General features: G+C 41.4%; 3 protein-coding genes across 10 annotated transcripts; all 3 read left to right on the forward strand.

The window, feature by feature from the left end:
• Positions 1 to 1,084: 1,084 nt before the first annotated feature.
• Positions 1,085 to 5,675, forward strand: LOC311019409 (arfaptin-2-like). 6 transcript variants are annotated; one of them, XM_084018798.1, is made up of 10 exons: positions 1,085 to 1,372; positions 1,468 to 1,576; positions 1,811 to 1,910; positions 2,346 to 2,408; positions 2,898 to 2,984; positions 3,111 to 3,214; positions 3,458 to 3,679; positions 3,765 to 3,922; positions 4,027 to 4,201; positions 4,547 to 5,675. In XM_084018798.1, exons 2-10 carry the CDS (start codon positions 1,475 to 1,477, stop codon positions 4,700 to 4,702), a joined length of 1,167 nt encoding a protein of 388 aa, XP_083874924.1. In that variant the 5' UTR covers positions 1,085 to 1,372; positions 1,468 to 1,474; the 3' UTR covers positions 4,703 to 5,675. The 6 variants fall into 6 exon arrangements, with proteins under 6 accessions (XP_083874924.1, XP_083874922.1, XP_083874923.1 ...); XM_084018796.1 differs by having other exon boundaries at positions 1,086 to 1,372; positions 1,802 to 1,910; XM_084018797.1 differs by having other exon boundaries at positions 1,086 to 1,347; positions 1,802 to 1,910.
• A 1,023-nt stretch (positions 5,676 to 6,698) lies between these two features.
• On the forward strand, positions 6,699 to 13,136 carry LOC311020198 (uncharacterized protein). Its single transcript, XM_084020117.1, has 12 exons — positions 6,699 to 6,809; positions 7,278 to 7,808; positions 8,643 to 8,704; positions 9,572 to 9,674; positions 9,799 to 9,884; positions 9,970 to 10,070; positions 10,171 to 10,241; positions 10,332 to 10,439; positions 10,545 to 10,615; positions 10,696 to 10,813; positions 10,909 to 11,073; positions 11,149 to 13,136. Exons 2-12 carry the CDS (start codon positions 7,458 to 7,460, stop codon positions 12,409 to 12,411), a joined length of 2,499 nt encoding a protein of 832 aa, XP_083876243.1. The 5' UTR covers positions 6,699 to 6,809; positions 7,278 to 7,457; the 3' UTR covers positions 12,412 to 13,136.
• Positions 13,137 to 14,686: 1,550 nt separating this feature from the next.
• Positions 14,687 to 26,784, forward strand: LOC311019595 (uncharacterized protein). Of its 3 annotated transcripts, XR_014597820.1 has the most exons (11): positions 14,687 to 15,001; positions 15,776 to 16,003; positions 20,012 to 20,115; positions 20,865 to 20,959; positions 21,487 to 21,703; positions 22,157 to 22,272; positions 22,541 to 22,652; positions 23,338 to 23,539; positions 24,075 to 24,404; positions 24,911 to 25,156; positions 26,519 to 26,784. XR_014597820.1 is itself a non-coding variant. In XM_084019141.1 (10 exons), exons 2-10 carry the CDS (start codon positions 15,888 to 15,890, stop codon positions 25,047 to 25,049), a joined length of 1,431 nt encoding a protein of 476 aa, XP_083875267.1. In that variant the 5' UTR covers positions 14,687 to 15,001; positions 15,776 to 15,887; the 3' UTR covers positions 25,050 to 26,359. The 3 variants fall into 3 exon arrangements, 2 of the variants coding, with proteins under 2 accessions (XP_083875267.1, XP_083875268.1); XM_084019141.1 differs by lacking the exon at positions 26,519 to 26,784 and having other exon boundaries at positions 24,911 to 26,359; XM_084019142.1 differs by lacking the exons at positions 14,687 to 15,001; positions 20,012 to 20,115; positions 26,519 to 26,784 and having other exon boundaries at positions 15,863 to 16,003; positions 24,911 to 26,359.
• Positions 26,785 to 27,342: the final 558 nt, after the last annotated feature.

Below are 27,342 nucleotides of genomic sequence, written 5' to 3' on the forward strand. Positions count from 1 at the left end.
GAATGTTCTCATGCAAACATATACTTAGTTATGTTTGTATATGGTGCAGCACATAGCCTACCTTTTCCAAAACAATACTCACTCTCAATTTTCTACAGGAGGATCAAAATCAGACCACATATTTTACCAATCAAATTGCATTTGACATGTCAATTTGTTGATTTAGGGGAGTCATGACTAACTTCACCCTTTGGCTTTTTTATTGTCCTTGATCTTGGGGATAAAGTAGTATTTATTCATATGCAAATGCATGAACAAGAAGGACGGCGAGGTGGATAAGGAAGGACAAGCAAGAAGGGCGAGTATGTTTTTTCTCAAAATGAGATTTTAGATGTTTGGAAAACATGTCACTTGCAGGAAATGAGCACATCAATGAAAATGTGCCATTTTAGCGTAGGAACAGCCTGCATCGTGTGGTATGGCCGGTGTGAGCCGCTGGTTCTCTGTTCAGACCTGGAGTAATTATAGAAAGACTACATTTGGAGACCATGTGCACTTCCCTCACATCCCTGATTGAAACAAATGAGGCAAATGATTGGAAGAGCGGTCAGTTTACTATACGGTGAGGTCTATCTGGAGGCATTTCACATCGCAAAACAAACGACTATATTTATACAGTTTGATTTCAAGAGATATTGCAATCAATATAACTTCCCTCTAATGATTAATACTCACAACATTTGAGGGGCCGAAAGGGGCTGAATGTAGTTAGTGATGGAGTTGCCGTATCTGTGATAAGTCAGTGGGCTGTTAGTGACATCCTCAGGACCACCATGGTACTGCAGTTTAGAGATAAAGTAGCGTCAGCAGAGTCTCTTTGACGTCAGCACTTCACGACGTGGAACATAAAAACGGGGGAGGAGGCTTGTCGATACATTCAAGATGTTATCCTTCAAAATAAAAGCATAAATTTACAGTATACGCGTCCAGCGTCTCATTTGTAAAGCGACATATACCAATAAATATACATTAAAGCTTTTCCTCGAAGTGCCTTGCTTTTAAAACCAGATTATATGATTTGCAATAGAATAAAAATCCCAAAAGCTTTTATTTCGAAGTGATATTACTAAAGCTGTGAGCTGGCTGGATGCAGGGATTTTCTGGCTGAATTACGTGGAAGGCGGATAAACGTAAACGTTGCAGGGAATAAAATCATGGATTTAGTACTAAATGATCATTGAATTCAACGGTACTTTCCCGTTGAATAAAATTTGCATTTGAAATCTGCTATCTGTGCAAACCACGGCTTGTTCCTCCGTCGGACGGCTGGACTTCGGGTTGCCACAGTGGACAGGACGCTTGCTGTCAAGTAGGAGCCCACAACAGGGCCACATCAGCACCGCTGAGGTTAGCCAGCCACGGTAGCATCAATGTAAGCAAGACGCTATCTTTCACGTGATTGTCATTTTTGTCAAACTGCAAACGTGATGGCATCATGATGTGTCAGTGTTTGGTGTTGTCTTGCAGATATTTAATGATGGCAGACAGTATCATGAGCAAGGCTGCTACCATGGAGATCCCCATTAACAGCAATGGAGACACAGGGACTCTGCAAGAGGATGACAGCCTGGAGCAGGTCACATTTCTCTCACCTCACTGACACTGGCCTTTTATTTAACCTGTTTTTTTGGCATTTAGTGCTCAGATTATACTCTATCCTCACATGATAGCACAGTCAAGCCCTAAGGCTGGTTAGGCCAGCTGATACCTAACATGCTATATCACCACAATAATAATATGTATTACCTTCTACACCATATGTCATATTGCCAATTTGTCTTTTTTGTTGTAAATCCATCAGGACTTGCAGCAGGTGATGGTGTCTGGACCCAACCTTAATGAAACCAGCATTGTCTCAGGAGGTTATGGAGGACCTGCGGGAGGCATCATCCCTACCAGCAGCATCAAAGGTAATGTCAGTCAGGTTTTGCAATGTTGTTGTTGATTCTTTACAGTTGTTGCTGCAAACATATCATGGATGAAATGGTGCATTGAGAAATAGTTGCCATTTCATAGGTTTTAGTTGCTAACAACTCTACATCGGGGGTGGAGTTGTCAATCATAACAAGTTACACTGCAATTATTTTCCCAGGTGCTGACATTCCTGGGTTTCACACAGCTCACCGTTCATTCCCCTTTCTGTTTTGAGCCCCCGCTCCCCTCGACAGCCTGTTCAGATTGCTGTGCGAGCGATCTGTCGATTCTTAAGTCACTGAAAGAGGTTTATACTTAATACCCTTTTAAGAAATCCTTCCAAGAGCGTTTTCCTCCTCGTATTTTTTAATGTGTCACTCGAGAGTTGCTATAAGCTCCTGGTTCACGTTCCGAACATCCATATCCCATAGGGCCTGCAGTACGCTTCAATCCCGAGTATCTGGACAGAAGACGAGCCCCTGCACCAGGACCAGGTGGCTGTGTCTTATGACGACCCTTTTTGTTTTCCTTTTATATGTCTGGCTGATGAGCCCCATATAATGAGTTGTGATACTGCCTGACTGAGGGTTGTTGTATGAGACTTTGCTTGTACCTTTTAACTCACAGCTTCAGCAACAAGAAAGTGTTTTCGCAGCTTTCAAAATTAGGGATGCACTAACCGGTCCTCTTTGTTACTGTGAACTTTGGATGACTGTTTTGTTTTGCTTGGTATTTAGCTCGCATCCCATGAATTCCATTTTCATCTTTTTCATAAATCCTTTTGTTCTGCATGAAAAACCTGCATGGTGGATTATTTCAATACTGCATTAACTCCAACTTATTATGTATCTTTCACCACAGAGCCTAACATTTTTCTTTCAGTCTGCTGTTAGCCGCGTCTCACTGCCAAACCTTTTTGTCACATAATTCACATCATGCCGTATCCTCATCCTCAGTCTTCATCATCACCATGCTCATTTCAGACATTCGCATGAAATCCAGGGGTGTCGGCTTGACTAAAAGCCAATCTGCAGCCAGTCGACTTGCCCAACACACAGACCAGCATCCAGGTATCACTGGGCTCATCACCATGTCCATACTGTCATTACTCATTGTCATCATGACCCTATGCACACCTCTGCTTTGTTTAGAATAACATGTATTATGGTGTGCATTGTTCTTTCACCCCCCTCTAGGGTCCTCAAACAATAATACTGGTACTTCCACTGAAGAAGTTTCTCGTGGTGTGGCAGTGGAGAAACTGGACAGTGTAAAGAAGTGGGGCATAAACACATACAAGGTAGTGTGCACTGTGTGTAGATACTTTGTTTATCTTAATTTCCAAAAGATGATAAAATGTATATGATATGACCATCTTATGCGTCTGTCTTTGTAATACCTCCATAAACTTGTGTATCACATTTAAAATGCACATTATAGTATAAGTATATATGTATACATACACACAACATGTTATTGTGCTATCATACAGATTTTCTTTGTGCTGGGTTGAATGCTGTCTCTGTCCATATCTACTATGCAGTGTACAAAACAGATGTTCTCAGAGAGGTTTGGCCGAGGGTCAAGAACAGTAGACCTGGAACTGGAGGCTCAGATTGACATGTTAAGAGAGACCAAGAGCAAGTATGAAACCATCCTAAGACTGGCCACTGCACTCACCAGTCACTTTCAAAGCATGGTGCAGACCCAACAGGCTCTAGGAGACACCTTCACCGACCTCGGCCAAAAGTCCCCAGAGTTGCAGGTACCGTACAGTGTTGCAAAAAGCTCCCCGTGTGGTGTGACGTGGAACTGAAGTTATCAGGTAAAACGTGTGTGTTTCTCTGCAGGACGAGTTTGGGTATAATGCAGAAACACAAAAGCTGTTGTGTAGGAATGGCGAGGCTCTGCTTAGTGCCATCACCTTCTTCGTGTCCAGTGTCGACACCCTGGTCAACAAAACAATGGAGGACACTCTGCTGACCATTAAGCTGTATGAAAATGCAAGGTAACAAACCCTGAGATCCTTTTTAGGAGTGAAGTGAAACGGTCTGATCTAAAATCCTGGAGAATGATGGAGCTTGTGATAGCCTGAACTCTTTTTGCATGCAGACTTGAGTTTGATGCCTATCGTTCTGATCTGGAGGAGATGAGTTTAGGCCCTAGGGATGCAGCTGCTATGGTACGCATTGATATGGCCCAGCATGATTACCAGATCCACAGAGACAAATATGAAAGGCTTCGTAGTGACGTCACCATTAAGCTCAAATTCCTGGAGGAAAACAAGGTTTGTGGTTTACAATTTTCTATTTTAAATATAGTATATTTATTCTGTAGATAATTACAGTAAAGAGAGAGAAAGCCTCAGTTTTGTCACAGACCCATAAAACTCTGTTTTATTTGGGCAGTTGAGCATTAATTAAAAAAAATCTAAATGAACATTCGTCACTGTGTGTATGTCTTTCCATGCCTAAAATAGCTTAAAGGTTTGCTTGGGAATACATCTTGGAATGTAGTGTAACCGCTGCTTTTAGTTTGATTCCCCAGAAACTAATCTGAGCAGCTAAATGCTTCCTAAAGCGTCCAACACTGTGTTTGTACTGTAATGTCAGATGTTCTTTTTTTCTTCCAGGTGAAGGTTATGCACAAGCAGCTGCTTCTCTTCCATAATGCCATCTCAGCTTACTTTGCTGGCAACCAGGAGCAGTTGGAACAAACTCTAATACAGTTCAATGTAAAGTTAAAGCCTCCCGGATCAGACAAGCCATCCTGGCTGGAGGAGCAGTGAAGAGCGCTCCGGGTTCAGCTGTTAAAGATGTACAGTGACACGCTGGTCAGTGAAGAACTCGACATTGTTGTTAGATGGACAAGAATGAAATGCATAACGGAGTATATTGTAGGGAAAGAAAAACATAAGATATCTCTTTCATAATGTATAACAATTTCAGTTGTATTTAGATTTTATTTTTGGTTAAGTCACAAAATGACCTTTTGTTACTTTCTTATTCTTTAGGTAGCACAATCATTTACATGAATATCACTTCTTATTTGTATACAGTATAGTCTACCATTGTAGGTATATCCCTTGGCAGTTTTGTTCATGCATTATTTTGTTGTTTTTTTATGTTGTCTAAAGGGTTATCTTATATTTAAGAGTGTATCATATTGGAGTAATTCAACAAATCAAATTAACAAGTTAGAGGGATAATCTTATGAAATATCCTCTGAAATTCTAATTTTCTTGAGTATATATGACTGAACCAAACCATCAAATTTTGTCAAACAGATTAAGAGCAAAGATATCAGGCTATAGCATCATTTTCTAAGTTATCCCACTCGCTTCTAATTTTGCTTTGTTGTATACCTGCTTGAATGGTCAGTTTACAGTTTATACACAGAGAAGGAGCATATATATATATAGGGAATATTTTAATTTTCTCTAGCTGAATATACAATCTATAATTAGTCTGATAGTCAAAGAAACAAACAAACAGACGATAAATACAAACATCTGCACTATCATGAATTCTAAAACCTGAACAGTGAATGGATCTAATGGATACATGTGATACAACTTTACATTCTAGGTTAGAATATACATTTGGACTGAATGTTCGAGTACATTTGATTCTGTTATTCATTTGCCAATCTGTTTGTGACATAACGTTATATGTTATGTACATTGCGTTTCAATTCTAGTCAGCTGATTGTCTTTGTCTTGTTCTGCATTTCAAATAAAAGTGGCCGGATGTGTAGTTTCACCCAACTGTGCCATCAACACAGATCTGTCAGTTTCAAATGGGAAACTCTCACAGATTATGTACAAGAAACTCACAATATATCCTACATGTATGGCTCTATTAATTATGTACAAGATAATACAATCTGACACACATTCTTTGACTTATGACTGGTTTCATAATGGTAAAATGACACTTTAATTCCCCTCACTGATTTAGTTTCACCATGTCACCCACTACTTCACTAGCCACTCATTTTGCTGGAAAAGGGCATTACTGATTTACTATTGTTGCAACTTGCATGACATGCATTAATCTCAGACAGGGGATCTTAATATATGAGTTTGCCCTTGCAATACATGGCAAACAGCTGGGGTGATGTCTCAAAAAGACCTGACATAAAGTAGTTTACAGATACAAATATTCTCCCTTTGCTCTACTGCAGATGAGGAGTCTAGCTGTCGTTGAGATTCCCTCAGTATTTGATAGTAGATAACCAAATGATTTGCATACAAATGCATTTAGGCTATTACAGATCATTCTAAGGGCTTATCATTTCTGGGACAGAGTTGAAGTGCTTGCTGCTCATTGACTCCAATGCAAACTGCTAAAAGGCCAGTCTGACCATTCAAACACATGAGGTGTAAGGTCAGCTGGTCAAATGGCTGAATGTTAAGCTAAAGTTCATTTTTTTTACTAATTTATTTACTTGTGAATGCATTTATTTTTGCGAACACAAAAAAAAGGCAACTGTGAAACTGATTAATGGTGTGTCCTCAACAGTATAATTTTCTGGTTAACTTAGTTTCACCTTTAGGAAATCGATAAGGTGTCCCTATCAGTGAGGACGGTATTCACACTGGGGGAGTGTATTTATCCAACCGACCGCTCACATGAGTTCATGACAGCTGGGCAAAGACAACGTGGCCGCAAACTCGAATCCCTCGAGTATCAAAGCCCAGGGCTCCTCCTGCTGGGAAGGTGTGGGCGGCCATGACAGCTGGGCGTGGCATCACGCAGGTAGTTGCGACACTCCGCTCTCACGCTCCCCCAGATTGTTGTCGCTTTGGATGGGGAAGTTTTCAACAGGACAGCGGAACAATCGAACAAAGAGACGGACACGAATAATTTACCACAGCAGCAGAATCAGAAACGGTAAGTTGTCTCTTACTTCCTGATCTCTACCTGAGAATAATGTTAGTGTATTAAAACATGTTGTAACAAATAGTAGTTTATAGATTCGATGGTGGTTAAGATAGCTACAATTAGATGTTTTTAATGTATTTTTATTCATGTGTTTTTGCCAAATAAGCTTATAGACGGAGTAAACCAGTTATTAGGACTGAATGTAATATACTGAATAGGTATTTATTTTTAATACCTCCTAAAGTGCCACTTATAATCCCATAACAACTTGTGAGTAATATGATAGAGTTGGACTAATTGTGTAAGTGTAGTATATTATTGTCATGCTTTTCATACGTTTAAACCACCCCTGAAGCAGACAGGAGTTTATTTTAACTAGAGAAAGTGAAAGCTGTATCCATTTCTAATCACTTTTACCTACAGTGATATACATGGGACTTTTTGTAAATCTGTCTCCACCCTTTTTGTTTCTTTCAGTCTGAATGCATCATCCTAACTGACAACATTTTGGAAAAGCCCCTCCAGCACAGCGGCTGCAGCACAAGATAGTCTTTCACATTAGTTTACTTCACTGCAAATCCTTTATTCCTTTAATCTCGTATGTGGGACTGAGACCATGACTGTCTCCCAAATCTGCTGAGAGCTCCTTGACAAAATATGCAACAAGGAGGTCCTCCCGCTCCACCACCTCCACCACCGCCACCACCACCTCCACCACCGCCTCCTGCCCCTGGCCTCCCTCCGTCCTTACATGGCCCGGCAAGCCTCTTTGCCAAGGGAGCATGTCGGCGGTCCAGGATGCGGAATTTCAACTGGGAAACCCTTCCTAAACACAGTGTGGAAGGAAAGCACAACATTTGGACAGCAGACAAGACTGATGGGGAATATGAGCTGGATACGGATCACATGGAGGAGCTGTTCAGCCACAAGCAGAACCAGCAGAAAGTCAAGGCCCAGGACCGCCAGAGTCTGAGGGGCCTGCCAACTGCTGGCTCAGGAGGGGAAATGGTGAGTCACATTTTGCTATATCAGAGGAGGCCAAACACTTTGTAGGGTTTGTAGCAATACTTGCTGAGATATGGGGACACCTTCGTCAGACTTGGATCAATCTCTTTTTCTTCATGCCATTGACAGGAAACAATGATTCACATGGCTATGCAGCAAACTGTTGGATGTATCTGATCTCCACTGTTGAGCTCACACATATCGCATGTGTTTTTAGGCAAACATTACTTTTTATCTCTTCCCTTCTGACAGTAGCAAAATGATCGATCAATTTGTACACTGCATTCCAAAGTAGTAATACAGTAGTGTACGTTTGTCTGAGGAACATTGTGTTTAGATATAGAATCACTCAATACAAGGGTGGAGTCTCTCTATTCGCCAAATGTGTTTGCTGAAGGAAGGTTTAATTGTGTCCTCACACAGCACTGTTGTGAATAGTATGTGCCTTGTTGTCTGCTGTATATAATAAACTGCATTGCCATTACTTTAATGGCAAGTCCTAATCCAAAACATAACTAAATATGAACTTCTGTTATTTATTTTGTAGAACAATCAAGGTCGTTTGTTTAACAAACGTTAAATTCAGTTACCAAACTTTGTATACGACCTCTGTCCCATTTTCCCAGACAGACACTGAGAAAATGTATTGCTGGGGCAAAATGGTATCTTTTCCCTGACTATTCAATACAATCAACCCAAAGAATCCTTAACCTTTGGAATCAACTGTCTGTTTGGAAAGCCGAGGTGTCTGATACAAAATACACTGCTCAAGCAGCAATAGTGAAACTATCCTAGTTGACAAGCTGATTATATCCAGGTCTGTGTTTCCATTCCCAGGTTTGCATCCTCAGCTCCAAGAGTAGCATGAACATTGGAATTTTCCTCAAGCAATTCAAGCGGTGAGTCAGTGTGTGTTCTCTTAAGGTGCGATTGGTTTTGCACAATAATCATTGTCCAATCATGTCCCACTGTAAAACAACACATGATGAGGCAGGCAGACACACAACTGCACACCCATAAACCTTTGCAAGTCGACATGTCCTGGCAGGTCTGATATACACTGTACAGCTCCAACAGGTTAGCTGCGTAGTAACCCTCAGATCTATTCTTATGAGATATCATAGATTTATTGCCTGAGGATATCTGGCAGAAGCAACAGAAATGGAAAACATACTATTATACTTCAAGCATTTGCAAACTGACAACAAGAATAAAACAGCAAACCAACTTTTGGTTTTTCTCCAAACAAGTTTCATATGATTCATAAGATTTTGTAAATGGCAAATGGCCTCATTTATATAGCGCTTTTCTCCAAAGCGCTTTACAGGAATGACTGTCACTCACCCATTCACTCACACATTCACACACTGACGGCGGAGTCAACCACGCAGGGCGACAGCCAGCTCGTCAGGAGCAATTGGGGTGAGGTGTCTTGCTTAGGGACACCAGGCACTCAGCTAGGAGGAGCCGGGGATCGAACCAGCAATCTTGCGGTTGCCTCCTGAGCTAAACCCCCCCAAATGTATTTCATGTCAAAGGACTTCCCATCATTGTGTGCAGCATGTGTTTTTCTTGGAATACACATCAGAAGTGTTGCAATTCCTCAAAGCTATTTGAGCAGGTAGAGGCTTGTTAATGTCAGCAGCCCAACCTTTCCAATGATGCAAAAGTCTGGTATTAACATAGACACACATTGCTGTTCCCAACCCTAAATGAAAACATTAGGATAATTGCAAGCCTATCTGTCTCTCCACCTCAATCCACAGGCCTGTAAAAGACATGATTGAAGAAATCAAATCAGGAAGAAGTCTCTGTTTTGGTTCTGGAAAACTGCAGGAGCTGTTCAAGCTGCTGCCAGACGAAGGGGAGGTACTTGTGACAGCTGATCTATGTTTGTGTCTAATGCGCTTTTGTTGAATTTAAAACTTTGTTGCTTGTAATTTTACCTGAAAAACACAATCTAATTAATTTTTTTGATGTATTTTTTTGTCAGAAAAAGCAGCTGCTCAGTTTTAAAGGCGACCACTCTGCTCTCCCTGAAGCAGATCTGTTTATGCGAATGCTGGTCAAGATTCCCAGGTGAGCTGCCTGATGTAATCCCAAGTGTTGCTAGTTTTCAATGTCAGCGGTAGATTTCTTATGATGGAAACCTTGTCTCTGTTAGCTATGAAGAGCGTCTTAGCAGCTTGGTGCTCAAAGAGGAATTGTTCCCCCTCATGGATGAAATGAAAGAATTCATTGACACTTTGACAGCAGCTGGGAACGGTAAGATTTGTTTTTTCTTGATTTTAAGATAAGATTTTAAGCAGAAATAGATTTTTATATCGACTTAGACTAAAAATCCAGTATGTGTGTTTTATTTTAGAGCTGTTGGTGTCCGATAATCTCCATTCTGTCATTCGCCTGGTACTGAAGACCGGAAATTACATGAATGCTGTGAGTGTATAATATGGGATAGTGACGTCTTAGATGACTCTCCTTTGTGTTTGTGCATATTTGAGTCTCATTTTATGTATTTGATCACAGGGTGGTTATGCAGGCAGCGCAATTGGCTTCCGAATGGCTTCTCTTTTGAAACTAGTTGACACCAAAGCAAACAAACCTGGAATGAATCTCATGCATTATGTTGTGATGGTAAGTGGCTCATATTCCTCTGCTCTGTTTACACTGTAGAGCCAGTGTTCTGTATCTTAAGTTATAAAAATGTAATTTTAATACAAACTTTCATATTCATCATAGCAAGCTCAGAAGGCCGATATGGACCTGCTTAAATTTACAGATGAACTCAAACACATTGAAGCTGCCGCAAGGTAAACAACCCGGCACTCTTCATATGTTAACTCTCTATTTTCCGTTCCATTAAATGTTTTTTAATTTGTTTTTTTCTTAGAATGAATAAAGGTGAAATCGAAACAGAGTTTAAAAAATGGGTGAAGAAGGTTCAAGATGCCAAAGCAGACACCTTGACGCAAGAAGACCTAAAGGTGCAGATGGAGGATTTTCTGAGGGTGAGGAAGCCTTTTGTCTGGAAATGCAGCCCAGTTTGGGTGAATTTCAATGTTGATTAAATGTTTCCACTGTTTGTGATTTGGGCTCCATTTAGGAGGCTGAGGTCTGCTTGGAAGACATAGAGACTGATCTCCAGGAATTGCAGACAGTGAGTGACTCTGTGGCAGAGTACTTCTGTGAAAACCCAATCATGTTCAAACTGGAGGAATGTTGCTCCATTTTCAACTCCTTCTGTGAGAGATTTATGCGGGCCATGCAGGTAAGCCCATGCACTGGTATGTTTTATTAACGGATGTATACAAAAAACTGCTTCATTCATGATGATTTTCTGCAGGAAAACAAGGATCGGGAAGTGGCCGAGGTACAGCGGAGGCACAGAGAAAGATTGCAGTGTGCTGCCAAGCGCAGGTCCACAGCTACCTGCTCCAGTAGAGACAAGGAAATGGATGGAGTTGCTTTGGAGTCCATGCTACAGAATTTCCTTACAAATCGTGTCTCGCGGCGAAGACCCGGCAGGCCCTCGTCCACTCATGGAAGCCCCACGAATGGCAGCCCTAACAGGAGCCTATCAGAAATTACATCTCAGGTAAACCTCCCCACTGGAAATGAAAAAAGAGGAGGCGTTTTTAGACTTAAGGACATCGGCACGAAAGAGTGGAATTCAGCAGTTGAACTCACAGAGAAAACTGAGTCTAATAGAGAGGACAATGAGGCAAAAAGTGTCATTCCTTGCGAACAAGAGGTGAAAACGTCCAGGAAAGAGGACTCCAGAAGTTTTGCATTCCCAGCCAGTAGAACCACCAGTGTTTCCTCCTCAGGCAGATCTGCCTCAGCTGCCACAGATGATGGTGAGGAAGATCTACAGGATAATAATGAGGAGGAGGCTCAAAGGTTGCGTGAAGCATCTAAAAAAGTTTTGCTCTTTCACAAGACCCGTGGCAGTGCCTCGTCTGATGATTATGTCCTTGAAAATCAGAAATCTCCCGGTCCAAAAACCTCCTTGCCTCGTCAACGCACCTTGGATGAGGTGATCGACACGGATAGATATCCTGGAGACCCAACCAATGAGGATTTAGTTAGATTTTTGCTGAATCCCCAGTCAAACCCCCACTCAAAACGTAGCCTTGGCCGGCGCCATACTCTACCTACCAAAGTCCCTAAAACTGAGGAAGAGGATGATAATCTGTGTGCTATGGCTCCAGTCAGAACTCCTAATTCTGTGGAAAGAGAAAAAGTGACACTGCCAGCAGAGGGCGCTGGACAAAATACCTCAAAACAAGTGACTGATTTTACCGGCACATCCCAAACCTTTCAACAATCTGGTTCTCAAGAACAGACTTCTTCATCAGCAGAAAAGGAAAGCAAGGTAACCCATGTTCCAGATGAAGGTGGTGGTGAGGAAAACGAAGTGGGCAAATCGGTTGAGGCAACAGGCAACCACTTGCAGGGGAATGGTGAAAATGCAACCCCCAAAACGGCATGGATAAAGCCTGAAACCACTGGACTATTTTTTAGTTTTTTTAAACGTCTTGGAGACATGAGCAGACTGCAGAACAGCAAGGAAACTCCCAATAACGACAATAGTTCTGGTGTGTAGATAATGAGATATATAGAATTTAAGATCAGGAAAGCACACGTAACTTAAGTGGTGATGGTGATGATGCAGTGTTATATTTAATGATACTTTTGTAAAGTGATGAAAATGGTTCTAGGAAAGTAGTTGGAGGATGTTCTACCACTAGATGGCAGAATATAACTGTAACATGGTAAACTGGAAACTCAGAAAATATGGGTGGTTTTGATTTACAGATAATCTGTAAACAAAAGAACCACAAATCAGCGAATATTGAGTGAAAGCACAGAGAACTCAGACTGTATGTAAAATATGACTTTGATTGTTATTTTTGATACTTAAATTACTACTTGCATGCTTGAACTCAATACTTTTCAGTTTTTACAATGACAGATGTTGTTTTTTGTTGTTGTTGTTGTTTTTTTACCTCAGTCATAGTCATAGTTCATTCTGTCATTGTTTTGAGCTACAATGGGTCAGTGTTACAAAGGCAGCCTGTATCTGAGCTGAGCTGAAGTGAAGTGTGCTGATCTCAAATTGAAACTTGTAAACAGATTGGTTGAAAAGACACAGTGTGTGCCAATACAGGTTTGTGCCTGGTATCAAACTTAGCAGTTGATACTGGGGTTAGAATAATTAGCTTTTTAGGACTATGTCCAGCTGTCTGACTGAAGTGTAATAATGAGGTAATGGGAATTACCTTCTGTTTAGTTTGAATCAAAATTAAACACAAACTGGAGTGATCTGAATGCTTTCTATAAGTCTTTGCTTTTACATATTTTTACGACTTGGATGAAAAGCCATCAAAAGTATAAGTTGCCTTTATTTCCTCTTCCAAATGAGACTGCTATGAGTAAGTATGAGCTTTTGCTTACAGTTTGTGTGATTGACAGAATGCTTGTATTTCAGGCTCTGTTTGACTAACGAGGCCACCAAGACCAACATGTCAGCGCATTTCTAACTTATAATTTATGGAACAATTACAAAATCTATTTGAATAAATTCAAGATTTATGTTCTAATATTTGCAAAATAATGTTGGCAAATCCATACAGACTACAGATACACCCAAACAATGAATAAATGAATAAAAGCATCCGTTATTGTTGCAGCACTTGACCTCTCCTTGTCTGGAAAAGTGAAATGTGACCTTGAAGTTTTTCCTCCTGTCCTTCAATAACAAACGGACACACCTCCTCATCCTTCGGGCACACAGGATGTTGATGTGGAGGACAGAGGATGTCTGTGACGTACATGCACACAATCAAGCTTCTATTCGGATGTGTAACACACACACACACACGTACCTATGTGTGCAGAGACGTTATTCAAGCTGGTTTAAAATCTGAGAACATACAGCGTAATACTTCCGTATTGTGTCATTGTTTTGTACCAACGGTACCAGTAGTTTGCTCCATTAAGATGCAAGGGAACAAGATGTGAAGTTAACAGGTTAAGTGATCTAAGGAGATCTATTGTTTTACTATTGGACACACCTTCTGTCATTACACGGTGTAAGACCTACTGAGCAATCTACCATCTGGGAAGTATTTAAAGAACTTACATTGTAAGTATTTTTAACTATCAGGTGTCCATTCTCATACAATCCTTGAGAGGCGGACACAGGTCACAGGTCACATACGTTTCCTGGCGAAGAGAGCGGCAGCAGAAACGTAGCTATTGTCAATGAATACTCTGGAGATGTTTTCATAAACTTTCTGAATGGGCCCGCTCATATCTAAACACCCCACTGTCTGGGTCCCACGACGGTTTAACGATGCCCACCTTTGTTTGTTTCTATGAAAATGTGCTATGTGTCCAGACAGAGTGCAGATATTACTGATAGCATACCGGTTTGTTGAGCCAACTCGAGGCTGATTCCCTCATGGGGGTCCGCTCTGCCCCCTGGTGCCCTCATTACAAGACACTGCACTTGTTCAAATGTCAAACTGTCATCCAGTAAAATCTTGGTCGTGAACTTCCCCCTGGTGGTCTCACAGGCCTTCAATCAGACGATCTCAGAGCATCTCTAATGCCTCTTGAGTCCTTGTTTTTGAACCTATAAGGAAGGTCTCCTGCAGTCTCAATGAGAAAGAACGAATGTCCTCATGTGACATCCAGGATTAAAATGAATATAACTTGTCACACTGGTATGCTCATTCGACAGAGATCATAAAATGAAGTGCCAAAACAAGTCAGCTGACATTCATATTTAATTGGCACTTCAAATGACGGAGGCAACAACGTCTCATTTGCGACTCATCCGCCCCCGGAGCGGGAGTAAGACGCGAGCAGAGGAGGCGAGGAAAGGAATGGAGGAGACACGTTAGCATAATGGAAACCACTGATCAGTTGTCTTAAAAACTGTGAACAGAGAAAAGCGCTTTGCATTTCGTTCACAATTTATAACCGCACTTCCTCTTCCTCATCCTCATCATCCAGGCTTCTTCATCACTGCATGCGCGCTCTGGAAGAAACTGCTTTCCCTTTCAGCAAAAGAGCGCTCTCCATTTGTTAGACGTCTCGACTGAACTTTTAGTATCGAAATCATTCATCTCAGCCGAAATGGAAGACTTACAGACGTCCCATTTGAACGCGATGTCTGCACGTGTAAGGTAAATCATGTCATCATTCTTACACCATGAATTTAACGCTTTAACATTCTGTAAAAGTCGAAATGGGGACTTTGACTCATTTCAAGTATAATCGAGAGAATAACTTCAATGTGTTTGTAATAATTAACAGAGGTTACTGGTTACAAACCACTGAGGAATGTATAAAACGTGTTTATGGGTTAGTACTATATTTCTGTTTGCGCTCGCATGATTTCGATATTTGAATGTATCATAACGCAGTCTCACAAAAAAACTTCACTGGTAGTATTGCTATCTATGTATGAAGGTATATTATGAAGGGTTCATTTGCATATCTTTTTTTTTTTTTTTTGCAAATAACCTCTTCATCTTGGGCTTCCAACAAAAAAAAAACCGGGGGTTAATAATATTATGTTTCGGTGTGACGGAGTCAGCAAAAGAGCACTAGGACAAACTTTGTTCAAAGATAGGATTATCATATCTGATGTAAGAAATAAGTGAATTGAAGAAACACTGTGGCGTCACAAGTCTTCCAATGCAGCGCTCTACACAGAATGCATCACAACTATAGGCTATAGGCACAGACCACACCTCGGGTTCTTCTGTGCTGAAACTAAACAAGAATGGCATAATAAACGATGCTATGTGCAGCGCATTGATAGCAAATATTTTCTCCAAATTCACAATAAACCAAATTACACAGCGCAACATAAAAACCATCAGCCAAAGTAAGGCAGCAGGACTTCTACCCTGCCTCTATTAACATGTTGTTTTTTGCCGACGTCTTTCTTTCAGTGAGTCTTGATACCTGACAGCTTCATGTCACGGCTCCACCACTGACGGTGTCTGAACAGCCAAGTTCCTCCACCTGGATCAAGGAGACGTATCTCAGCAGAACTGAGGCAATATGATTTGGACGCGTCACAATCAGCTCCCGCCTCAACTAAAGGCGTTCAGACTGTTGGTGTACATCAGTCCTGTCATCACCATCCTCTCACTCACCCTGCTGCTGATGATCTACAGGTGGGTGAAGGCGTCAGCCTGATCTTCAATGTGACAATAGGCTTGTTTGAAATGAGCTGCACCTCGGCCGGAATAAAAACAAGATAAGAGCAAGATAAGAGCGGCCAAGGAACAAAAAAATTAATTGTTACACACTATTGTGTTTCTTAACAACGTAAACCTCCATTGCACAACATAACACCAATAACCAACAATCTAGCATAAAATATTAGAAATACATAGAAAATTCACATTTTCTATAAGATGAAAGTGTTTTATTTGTCAAAACTGAGAGCCAATCAGGCATTTCCCATCCTGCCCTGGGTCTTGCAGTCTGTGAAGAGCAACTGCAGCTCTTGGCTTATCTCAAACGAGCCTATCGAATCAATGTCTTGTGTTTCATTCAAACTCTTACTTTTTATGGCTGTGATATGGAGGATGGAGTCCATATTAGAACTACTTTGTGTGCCTATAAATTGTTGGCAGCACAGCTGGAGATGTGACTTAAATGTGCAGCAGGTTTCAGTAGCAGGACCCATACGTCATATTAACGAAGGTGTCAATGAACAATGTTTCACTTTATTGAACTTCTCTTTGTGTATATATTTACATGTGTGAGAGCTCAAGTGTTTCCCAGTGAATTTAAATAGACTTTGCTGAAATATAGCAGTTATTTCAAAGGAATTGCAGTTTTGAAAGATTCAAATGGAAACAAATGTCTAGCTTTAATTGCTAAACTGAGCTTGTTATTGATGCAATCACAGAAAAGGAAAGTCTGTCATATGCATCCATGTCAGTGTTTTGTTAGAACAACTTTCTTCAATTAAATGCTTCTCTACTCTTCGATTCATAGATAGATAGATGAGACCTGAATGTCTTGTTCAGGCATTTGATGAACCATATAGATTATATTTCCATGGGAACAAATGTAGCTGCTGAAAGGCTGATCCAGTTAACATGTGTCTTTGTATCTTGGTCCTTCTGGTATTTGTTTCAGCGAGTGTGTCTTGTTATTAACAAATTGTTGTCTGAAAGTTAGGTATGCATCCTGCTGCTCACACACATTAAAATCCAACAGGATGCAGTAAACATACCCTCCAGGGCAGGTGTGTCAAACTGATCCAGTAAAGGACACACCTGACTCGACTTATTCACCTACCTGATTTGCCTTCACACCTTGATTGGTTGGATCAGGTGTGTTCTTGCTTGGTTGGAATGAAAACCTGCAGCCACAGCGGCCCTTTACTGGATCAGTTTGACACACCTGCCCAGGGGGTGGAACCTATTGTTTCTCTGATAATCAGAGTGTGTTCCTGACTTGGGCTACCTTTGGGTACACATTTCCGACTCAAGACCAATTAAAACTGCGAGCAGTGATAACGGGCCCTCGCATGGCACGTAACTCGGTTAGTGCTACGACCGCCTGACGTGTCGGAGCGCCTGGCCTGGCCACCGCCACGGGGCGGGTCGTCCCCGGCCACCGCCACATTGCCAGTCGTCCCCGGTTGTCCCCGGCCACCGCCGTCCTGGACACGCCCTCTGACTTATGTAAGACCTTTCGATGATTTTACATCGTTGAGGCCTCTAGAACAGGCTCAGTGAGTTTGGCAGGAATCGGATCAACGCTGTAGGAGGAGTTCGTTAATTAAAGTTAAACACCACCGCATTTCCATACTGAACTATGTTCTGCTCTGATCTTAGACGAGGTGATACATAACTCCCTCTCCTCTGTGCGTGCACTCAATGGCTCTTTAGCGCACTCCGCGCAGCGCTAATTTGCTAGCATGTAGCTTGTCCTTAGGATCCAAAGGGGGGTGAAGTTAGAAGCGACCAAGCACTTCCACGTTGTCCCTATTTAAATACGGTTACGTGAGTAGTTACACGACCCAAGTTTGGTTACACAAAATGAAACATGCCAATTTTTCTAAGCGGATAACAAGGATAACTATATAGTATGGCGGAATAACAACTGGAAGCACTTCGACGTCGGCGCAGTGATATCATCACTCCGCTCCACCTCTTACTTCCGTCAATAGAACCTACGTGACCTGCACGCCGTCGCCTGCACTACCTGTAGTAGTTTGTGCACAGGCATCAGGTTGTAGTAAGATAGTTTGTGAACAATCAAACATCATGGTTATAACGTGCATCGTACAGGGTTGTGAAAACAAGCAGAAGGTATATAGTCCCGTCATGTTTTGAGTGATGATATTACTGCGCCGACGTCGAAGTGCTTCCAGTTGTTATTCCGCCATACTATATAGTTATCCTTGTTATCCGCTTAGAACAATTGGCATGTTTCATTTTGTGTAACCAAACTTCGTGTAACTACTCACGTAACCGTATTTAAATAGGGACAATGTGGAAGTGCTTGGTCGCTTCTAACTTCACCCCCCTTTGGATCCTAAGGACAAGCTACATGCTAGCAAATTAGCGCTGCGTGGAGTGCGCTCAAGAGCCATTGAGTGCACGCACAGAGGAGAGGAAGGTATGTATCACCTCGTCTAAGATCAGAGCAGAACATAGTTCAGTATGGAAATGCGGTGGTGTTTTCCTTTAAAATACAAAGCCTACAATTGACTAAAATGGCCAAAAATGGTCTAAAATGGCTGATTTACTGTAGTTCAATTTTAATAAAACTTTCAGGATATGTTCCAGGGACATATGTCAACATGTCCTGCGAGTTTTGTCATGATTGAGGTAAAGGTTATGAAGTTATGTGTATTGATTTTCCCCATGTGCACACCAAATCTTTTAAGCTAATTTTGATGTTAAGGCCTCCAAAATGGCAACCGAAGTCGTGAAAAAATAATAATAAAAAACAATACAGTTTCAATAGGGCTTCGCTGCCCGACGTTGTCGGCGCTCGGGCCCTAATTAAATGTCATGTCATTTTGGCATTTTGATAAAAGCTTATGCCTCATGCTGTGTGGGGTGTGGCATTTTATGAATCAGTTTCTTTATCTACTCTCAGAAAGTGTCTTTTTGTGTCTCTTTGTATTTGTTTGGAATGTTAACGGTCACTAATCCTGCATGAGAACACTGTGTTTGCTGCCTTTTTAAAACTTAAATGTGTGACTAAGTGGTAGTTTCTTTACACATTTTGTCCACCAGCTCAACTGAATATATGCTCATTGGCTATGTGTTTGTTTTCTTGGCTTACTTCGGCATCTATCACGAAACAAAAATGTAGAAACTGTTTGCGCTGGAAGCGCATTGCTCCCACGGAAGAAAAAAAAAAGAAAAAACAGATCCATGTTATAACCTGATATCACTATATCAAGATATAACGTGATGATTTTCACATAAACCTTTGAACTTTGAATTTGAAATAAAAAAGTGATATCATTTTTTATCACCTGGCCTCTCCCTACCATCCAGCCTCACTGCCAAGGTTGGCTGTTGGTAGCTGATTGCTGATATCTATTTGGAAAATGCAGGCTGTATAAACCCAACCAAGTCTATATGAGAGGGGGAACGCCCTCAGATGGTACAACCCATCTATTGCCATGCAGAGGCTGCGCCGTCAGGCAGAGGTCAAAATATCTTAAACATGCGTAAACGTAATACTTTTTTTACACATTACACTTCAGTAATCGAGGTACAATTTCATGTTTAAAATATTTCCACTGTGTCTTTTGCACTTGCAATTTTAGATTTTTGCTACATCTGAGTGGGAACCGATGAAATTATTGATGTAGATTAGTACTTCCTACCTTTGCTACTTGAATTTTTGTCACATGAGTGTAAACATGTTGTTTTTAGGCATTTGCTTCTCTATCTATCTATCTATCTATCTATCTATCTATCTATCTATCTATCTATCTATCTATCTATCTATCTATCTATCTATCTATCTATCTATCTATCTATCTATCTATCTATCTAATCTATTTTATTCCTAAAGAGGAGAAAAACAATGGACAAAACTAGAATAGCAGAACAAAAGGCTAGCCACCTCAAATTGTTCTTTGAACTGAAGTTTAAAATGTCTGCCTCGCCAAAATCATTTGATCTGTGGATCACCAGGCCCTACAGGACCTTCCAGTTCTGGACCCAGTATCCAGCAAGCAGTGAGTCTCAGATCCCACTACAGCTAACAGTGCCTCCACAACTTGGTCCTGGACTAATAGGTAAACTAAGCATTACTGAATGCTCCACAATGTTTTAGGAAATACAAATGGTCTTTGTCTGCCATCTGTCCTAAAGAAAACTGTCCTCTTCCTGTTCTCCTGAGCTGCAGTTTATTATCTAACTTCCTACAGTATTTCCTCTGTCTGAATTTTTAACCATAATATTACTTTCACTGTTTCCACTTTTGTTGTGTTAAAATAACATTTATTGCATTTTTGTATTTCACATCTTCACTCTTCAAAACATTTACTATGATAAAACATGAGTCTTTTTCCAAACGTATCTAAGTGAATCGTCTGCTAACAAACACAGGACTTTCAATAAGACTGGTGTTCCCCACCGCGTCCCAAAGTGTGGTTGTTTAGTGATAGGTTTGTGAAGTTTTTCCTAAACCCAACATTCGTTTTGGTCCGTAATGTCGTCCCAACCTAAAACGTGGAACAATTACAAAATTGAAAATTCTGTCCATGTCACAAATCAACAGATGTCTATTTCACAAACTACTGTTTTGCATTGAGCCTGTTTCACGTGTGACCACACTCAGCTATGTTGAACAAGTGTGTTCTCTTGCACCTCTAACCAAATCCTGTGCTCCACTGAAGCAAGTTTAGAGGTTAACTGTAGATCAGCAAAAACACACTTCCCAGGGCAGTACTTAGTCTCCTAATGGCAGGCGGTGAGGTGGAGGGACCACAGGGTACGCCTGTTAATTCTTGCCTCATTTGTCCTGTCTTTTTTGTCCATGCAGTTCCTCAGGCACAAAATATGTCTTTCGTGGCAGTCAAAGGGACAAAGACACTGCTGGTAGCAGCTTATCAGGAGCACCGTACAGGGAAACAGGAGGTCAGTGAAGTGAGCAAAGCACCAAGTTTCACTCCTCGGGGCGCTCAGTGGATGAATTAAAAAGAAAATAATTAATCTAAAAAGATTGCAGAAATATTCAATAATTCACTAGCAAGGACCACACCTTCACAGAAATGTTTAATAGATGTATTACAGAAAAACATGATTCATGTGCAAGGCTTGAATTGCTTGTAGCTTTGGTAGGAGACCAGAATATGGCGAGCCTCTCTGGACCCGTAGAGGAGAGGATGAGAGAGGAAGAGTGAGGAAGATCAGGGTAGAAGGGGTGTTGAATACGAGTGGAGGGTTAGATGGGTATTCATTGAGAAGCAGGACATAGATGGGGTTGTGGTCCTGCTCCTGAAATTCTGCTAAATAGCTTAAAAAAACATGTAAGACTACATGCACAAACAAGTAAACAGAAATAAAAGATTAAACATTTTAATTGTTTAAAGCCATGAAAGCTGTACGTAAAGTTTACATGCTCCCCATAACCTTCTACATCCTCATTCTTGTCTTGGTGCCAGGTTCGTCTTATTGCAGTGGTACTGAGGAGTGAGACAGTGGCATATCGCTGCATCCTCCGTTGTCAGGAACACCTGCGCATCTCCGAAGGTGTCAGCAACATCCATACGGATCACTTTGGCTTTGCCTACGGGACTGCAGACATCATGTGTCCTCTCCCCTCGGGCTGTGAGACCGCATCTCATATCACTGTGGCCTCCGCTTCAACCATCTCTGAAGGTAGTCAAGGGTTCTGCTCATCAGGTTTTTAGTTCTCGAGATTTGGCAAAGGGTCGGGACCACTTTGGTGACTTTGGAGAGGGAAATATCTCTGTCCAGACATCTATGCTGCCCAGAAAATGAATCCTGCTGGTGATCCTCTGACTTTTCTTCAGACTTCGCTGATCTCCTTGTTTCCATCAGGTTCACGTGTGGTTTTGAATTGCCATGAATTCTGGTAGACATTTACATACTTCATTTAGTGGCATTATCAGTGCAAAACTGTAATGGAAATCTCACGATGACAGGAAATCCCCATGACTAACAGATGTACAGTGTTTATTGCCAATTAGCAAATATCATCATACATAAACGAAGTACATTGTATTCACCCTCTCAGATATTTGCTATGTTCCCTGGTGATGACTTTATTCAGGGGTTTTTCAACTGTGCTTCTTTTCCATGGACATGTAGATACACTTGAGAATGAGTTTCTGGAGGTGAAAAACCAGAAGGCCCAAAGCGACTCCTTTCCTTATAACTTCACTGTCTGCCTCTCCACCATGTTTGATTTCACCAATGTGCTGCAGGTAACATTAATTAACACCGACTTTACAGTCATACTCAAACATTTCTTACTTTATTAATATCCAAATTGGAAATAAGACAAAATAGGTCAGGAAGAAAATAAATGTAGCTATTATTTTCATGCCATTCATCTTCCCCATCATAGTCCAGATAATATTTCATCCAGGCATCTAGTTGCCTTTTTAATAATGGAAGGACTTTTTTTTTTTTTTTCTGTCTGGTATTTTAGTAACTGGAGTGTGTTGACTGAATACCTGTGTTCTATTGTAGCTGGTCCAGAGTTTGGAAATGCTGCAGTTACTGGGGGTGGACAGAGTTGTTGTCTATAAGACCAGCAGCAGCCCTGAAACACAGCAAATACTGAACTACTACACCAACAAAGGTGGAGTATTTTTTTGTTGTATGTGTGTCATTGTGTTGTCACTCCTAGCAGCAGCAGGGGTATTTCATTCATCCAGCCCCTTTTCACAATTTCCCTTTCAGTTGCATTGTGTGCACAGTGTTAACTGTCAACAAATGCAAATGCATTGTAATAAAAGGGGAAATGGGTACTGTCAGAAATAACAGCTCGCTGGCTTCACATGCTCTCCGCTGTGCCTGACTGCAGTCTCTTTTCCAGTGAACATGTTCAATTATAGATTGTGTTAGACTCACAGACACCATGATCAGCTCATCAGCTCAAGGAAGATGCAAACTTACAACAAAGCCAAAGGCCAAATGTCACCAATCAATATATTACCAACAATCAATTAACCACTACTGGCAGCTTAGTTCTCAAGTTGGAGCATACTGTCTTGTTAGCTGAGTTAATGAGAACATATACATCAAATCAAAAGTCCAACATAGCACAAGGAGGTGCTAGTGGAAAAGAAGCCCCAATTTACAGTTGACTATAAAGGGTCACTAATATCCCAGAATGTAATACAAATCATAAACTACAGCGGGTTCTATTCCTGCTCAATGTGTAAAGTGTCCTGAGATAACTTCTGTTATCGACACGATAAATACTTTTGAATTTAATTGATTTGAAAGCTGCTAACATGTGTTTTCCAACATCTCCTTTTCAGGTTTAGTAGAGGTGATTCCTTGGTCTCTGTCCAAATTTCTAAATGTATCTCGAGGATGGCATCCCGCACAAGGTCCAGGTGACCTCCACTACTTTGGCCAGATTCCTGCTCTCAATGACTGTGTTTACAGATACATGTACCAATCCAGATACGTGGCCCTGCATGATATGGATGAGCTCATACTGCCCCAGTCAGTAAACAGGTAGCACTTTGTATTACTAAATAGATGCATTAAATGAGACAAATAGATCAACCTTTAGTGCTCGGAGATTATATCTGGTAACAAATGAAGTTGCTACGTTTTCACAGATTGCATAAAATACAATCTCAGATCACACACTCCTGAAAAGTATAGTTTTTAAGATTTTATAAAAACCTGTAAACTTTAACAAAGCATTAATTTAGGCCACCTATTCAGAGGAATACATGTACATGAGTATGTACATTTATGAATAACTGTGTTTAACAAAGTATGTAAACAACTGTTGATAGATACATTTCATTCATAGGTGTGTTATAGATTGTATTACTTATTGAAACAGTGTATCTTTATGTGATAATAATCACTTTAGAATTATTGTTGTTCATGAGGATTTATGTTTACAAATGCAACACTTTAAACATATCCATAAGTGCTTCCAACTTCATTATAGTTTGCTGTTTGTTATAAAGAAATATTCATTATTTTATATGCAGCTTTTAAATGTTAATGTGTATTTTTTTCTTTCCATTACCAGTTGGTTGGAGCTGTTACCTCAGCTGGAAAAGAAATATGGCGCTGACAAGTGTTACATGTTTGAGAATAACTTATTCCCCAACACTGTCACGCTGCCTCCTTCCACCTCTCAAATTCTGCCAAGCTGCTGCCCCGGTTGGCAGAATGTGTTTGGGGTGAACATCCTGGCTCACCTCTACCATGAACCCATTACAGCAGAGGCGCATTTGGAAGGGTTCAAGATCATTGTCAACCCTCGGGTTGTGTTCACCACCTCCGTCCACAGCCTGCTGAGCTCACAGAAGGGCTGCTCCTTCGTTGACAGGGATATAGCACGGATGTACCACACAAGGTTGGCTGATGGTTGTCTATCTTCTAATCAATGCATCTGTGTGATTATAATTGTTTGTGGGGAGAATTCCGGCAAATAATTTCTATGATGCTAGTCTTAAGCACAGTTTGTATGTAACTGTCATGTCGGGCATCCAGCGGAAATGAAAAACAAATTGTGTAACAATATGAGGTTGTGACAATGCTGTCATTGTTTGGTTGATGACTACTGATGGAGGGTTGTAACAGACCCAAGACATCACTGCTGCATTGTTGCATTTTCCCTGTTATCTCAGTGTTGTGATGACTTTCATTTCGGGTGGTATTGCATTGTAGCGTTGGGTTGGAGAAGTAAGTGCATCTCTGTTGAGATCAACCACAAACATGATTCCTGCACGATCAAATCTGTAGCTTACTTATTGTAAGTCGCTTTGGACAAAAGCGTCTGCTAAATGCCCTAAATGTAAATGTCTGATCAGAACTATGTTCTGATTCTGAATGTGATGGCCGTGCTTTCTTCCTCTACAGAGCTCCGAGGCAAACCGAACTGACACCAGACCAGCTGATTTATGATGACCGATTGTTGAGCTTCAGCGCCCATCTCATACCAAATGTCAATACTGTGTTTAGAGAGAGTGGACTTCTACCAGAGGACAACATGCAGTAGACTCTCTCTGATATGGAAATTTTGTACTTCTTGATGAGAGATATCTGAACTGAAGACTTACACATGAGAAGGTTTGGTGAGAATGTAAATGTGTCCTGTGACCTGTGACTAGAGCATGACATTTTTCGGGAATTGGGAGTCAAAGTTTTATTAATCCCGTGATTGGGATGGGAATAAAAATCAACGGGAGCGGGCAGGAGCGGGAACGTCATTAATAGATGATGATTTTCAGCCGTGTTAAACAACCAAAAGGACAGACACGTCCATTTTTGTAGTCATCTTTCAGTGAGCCAAAACTATTTTGACTTGCGTTAGCAAGTCAAAAGAACTACACATCCAACAGTGCTTTGACTTCCGGCCGGGCCGGCCACTACCGGAAGTTAAATGCGCGGAGGGAGGTAGAGGCGATGAAGCCGGGAAGCGAGAGCTACAGACTAAAGTCCGACACAATAGGCGAATTCGACTTGATGTAGCCGCCTGCAGCGCGCTACCTAACGTGATGTATTGTGGGTTGAAAGCGATGCATGATAGCTAGAATTGTGTCCGACTTAGCAGCCGACTGCAAAGACGTCACAGGGTCGCGACCATATCACGTGACCCAAAACATCGCGGGAACAAGTTTTTAAGAGGCGCTTCTTGCAGCGCTTGGCAGCGCGGTCCACGGTGGCTGCAACCGGCTTGTCCACACCTCCGCTACAGCGGAATGGCTCTCTATTGGTTAAAAGTTCAATGACGTGTGTTCAGGTCCGCACTCGGCGGCCACCTTGTGGTGAAATGATACTTTTTATTTTGGTCGCATTGATCTCATGGCTTGATCTTAAGTTCCGTGCATTGTGTTGTGAGTCGGCCTTTTATATGTGAGGTCTGGTTAATACAAACATAGAATGATAATACAAATATACTGGGGGAAAATAATGCCTTCCACATGTTGCCTTGCGTGTGTGTGTGTGTGTGTGTGTGTGTGTGTGTGTGTGTAATATATATATATATATATATCCATCCTCTTTGGTTTGCTGCTGTGTTCTATCGCTTGAGCACCATAGTCACGTTGACTTTGTTGTCCGACTTGACGGCGTTGGCTACGGTCTCTTTTAGAGCCCGCCCCCTCAGACACCTGCAGCTCTCGTCGGCGTGGTAAATCAAGTCAAGTCAAGCCAAGACCATCCCGAACAAGCCTAATGATCCGTCGGTGAGATTAACTGACTTTATTGGGAAGTCGCAAATATTGCATAGATTCATGCGAGTTGAATGTGATGAAAAAAAACAAAAACGGAGTTGGATGGGAGTGGGAGTAATTTTGAGTGGGAGCGGGATGGGAGCGGGAGTCATTCTACAGGAGTGGGACGGGATGGGATTTATTTTTTTACTCCGGCCCGGGATTGGGATGGGATGGGATTTTTTCTCTGGGAGTGGGATGGGACGGGAGTGAAAATCCACTCCCGTGTCATGCTGACCTGTGGCCTGTGGCCATTTGTGTGTGTTTTGCAACCCATATGTGTTTTGCGACATAGGTGTGGTTTATGACCCAGGTGGGGTTTGCGACCCATGCAAGGTTTAGTTAAACATTTGAGTTTACGACTTCCATCCCTGTGAACTGAGTGAAAACACACCCACAGAAGATGGATAAATACCATGTTCATCTCACAACACTTTGAGTCTATTGTAACAGACCAGCATGTTGCTCTGTGAATTCTCCTCTTGATCAAGATTAAATCCCTGTTTGGACCTTGAGCTGACTCCGATCTCCTTCCTCCAGTTCTAAACCATCGGGTAATTATTTTATTTTAACACTCTCTTTCTCTCTGTGTGTGTGTGTGTGTGTGTGTGTGTGTGTGTGTGTGTGTGTGTGTGTGTGTGTGTGTCTGTGCGTGAACTTACCTTCCTATCCCTGGAAGGTACGTTTGGAAGTTACCTGTTGGCCTTTAAATCATATTGAATTCGTCTAAAACCCTCTGGTGATGTTTGGTTTAACAAAGAGGGACTTGAAGTTGTGGTCCAGGGCAAACCAGCTGAGCCAGCCCTATAAGCGTTGTCCAAGAGGAACGTTTTAAGCCGGGTCTTAAATGTGGAAACGGTGTCTGCTCCCGAACCAGAACCGGAAGATGGTTCCACATTTAAAGGAGCTAATATATATAAAGTCAATGCAAAGACTTAATTGCTTGAGTAGCCAGATACCAGTACAGATACCAATCCTTTGTCAGAAGCAATGACAAGTAATTTTCACCAGTGCTGTCTCAGTGTCATGATGTACTCTTAGACTGGAAGTCCTCAAGTAGATGGGATTCTCCCAGTT

This window comes from Eutrigla gurnardus (genome assembly GCF_963514095.1).
Source record: "Eutrigla gurnardus genome assembly, chromosome: 10".
In the NCBI taxonomy this organism is placed as follows: domain Eukaryota; kingdom Metazoa; phylum Chordata; class Actinopteri; order Perciformes; family Triglidae; genus Eutrigla; species Eutrigla gurnardus.

Excerpts from the sequence above, each read along its gene's own strand:
- LOC311019409 (XM_084018796.1), top strand. The coding sequence starts at position 1,475 with ATGATGGCAGACAGTATCATGAGCAAGGCTGCTACCATGGAGATCCCC. Across the intron at positions 1,577-1,801 it reads AGGATGACAGCCTGGAGCAG|GACTTGCAGCAGGTGATGGT; the intron begins GTCACATTTCTC and ends TAAATCCATCAG. Across the intron at positions 1,911-2,345 it reads CCCTACCAGCAGCATCAAAG|GGCCTGCAGTACGCTTCAAT; the intron begins GTAATGTCAGTC and ends CATATCCCATAG.
- LOC311020198 (XM_084020117.1), top strand. The coding sequence starts at position 7,458 with ATGCAACAAGGAGGTCCTCCCGCTCCACCACCTCCACCACCGCCACCA. Across the intron at positions 10,242-10,331 it reads CCGGAAATTACATGAATGCT|GGTGGTTATGCAGGCAGCGC; the intron begins GTGAGTGTATAA and ends ATTTGATCACAG. Across the intron at positions 11,074-11,148 it reads GATTTATGCGGGCCATGCAG|GAAAACAAGGATCGGGAAGT; the intron begins GTAAGCCCATGC and ends GATTTTCTGCAG.
- LOC311019595 (XM_084019141.1), top strand. The coding sequence starts at position 15,888 with ATGATTTGGACGCGTCACAATCAGCTCCCGCCTCAACTAAAGGCGTTC. Across the intron at positions 16,004-20,011 it reads CTGCTGCTGATGATCTACAG|GCCCTACAGGACCTTCCAGT; the intron begins GTGGGTGAAGGC and ends GTGGATCACCAG. Across the intron at positions 23,540-24,074 it reads CTGCCCCAGTCAGTAAACAG|TTGGTTGGAGCTGTTACCTC; the intron begins GTAGCACTTTGT and ends TTCCATTACCAG.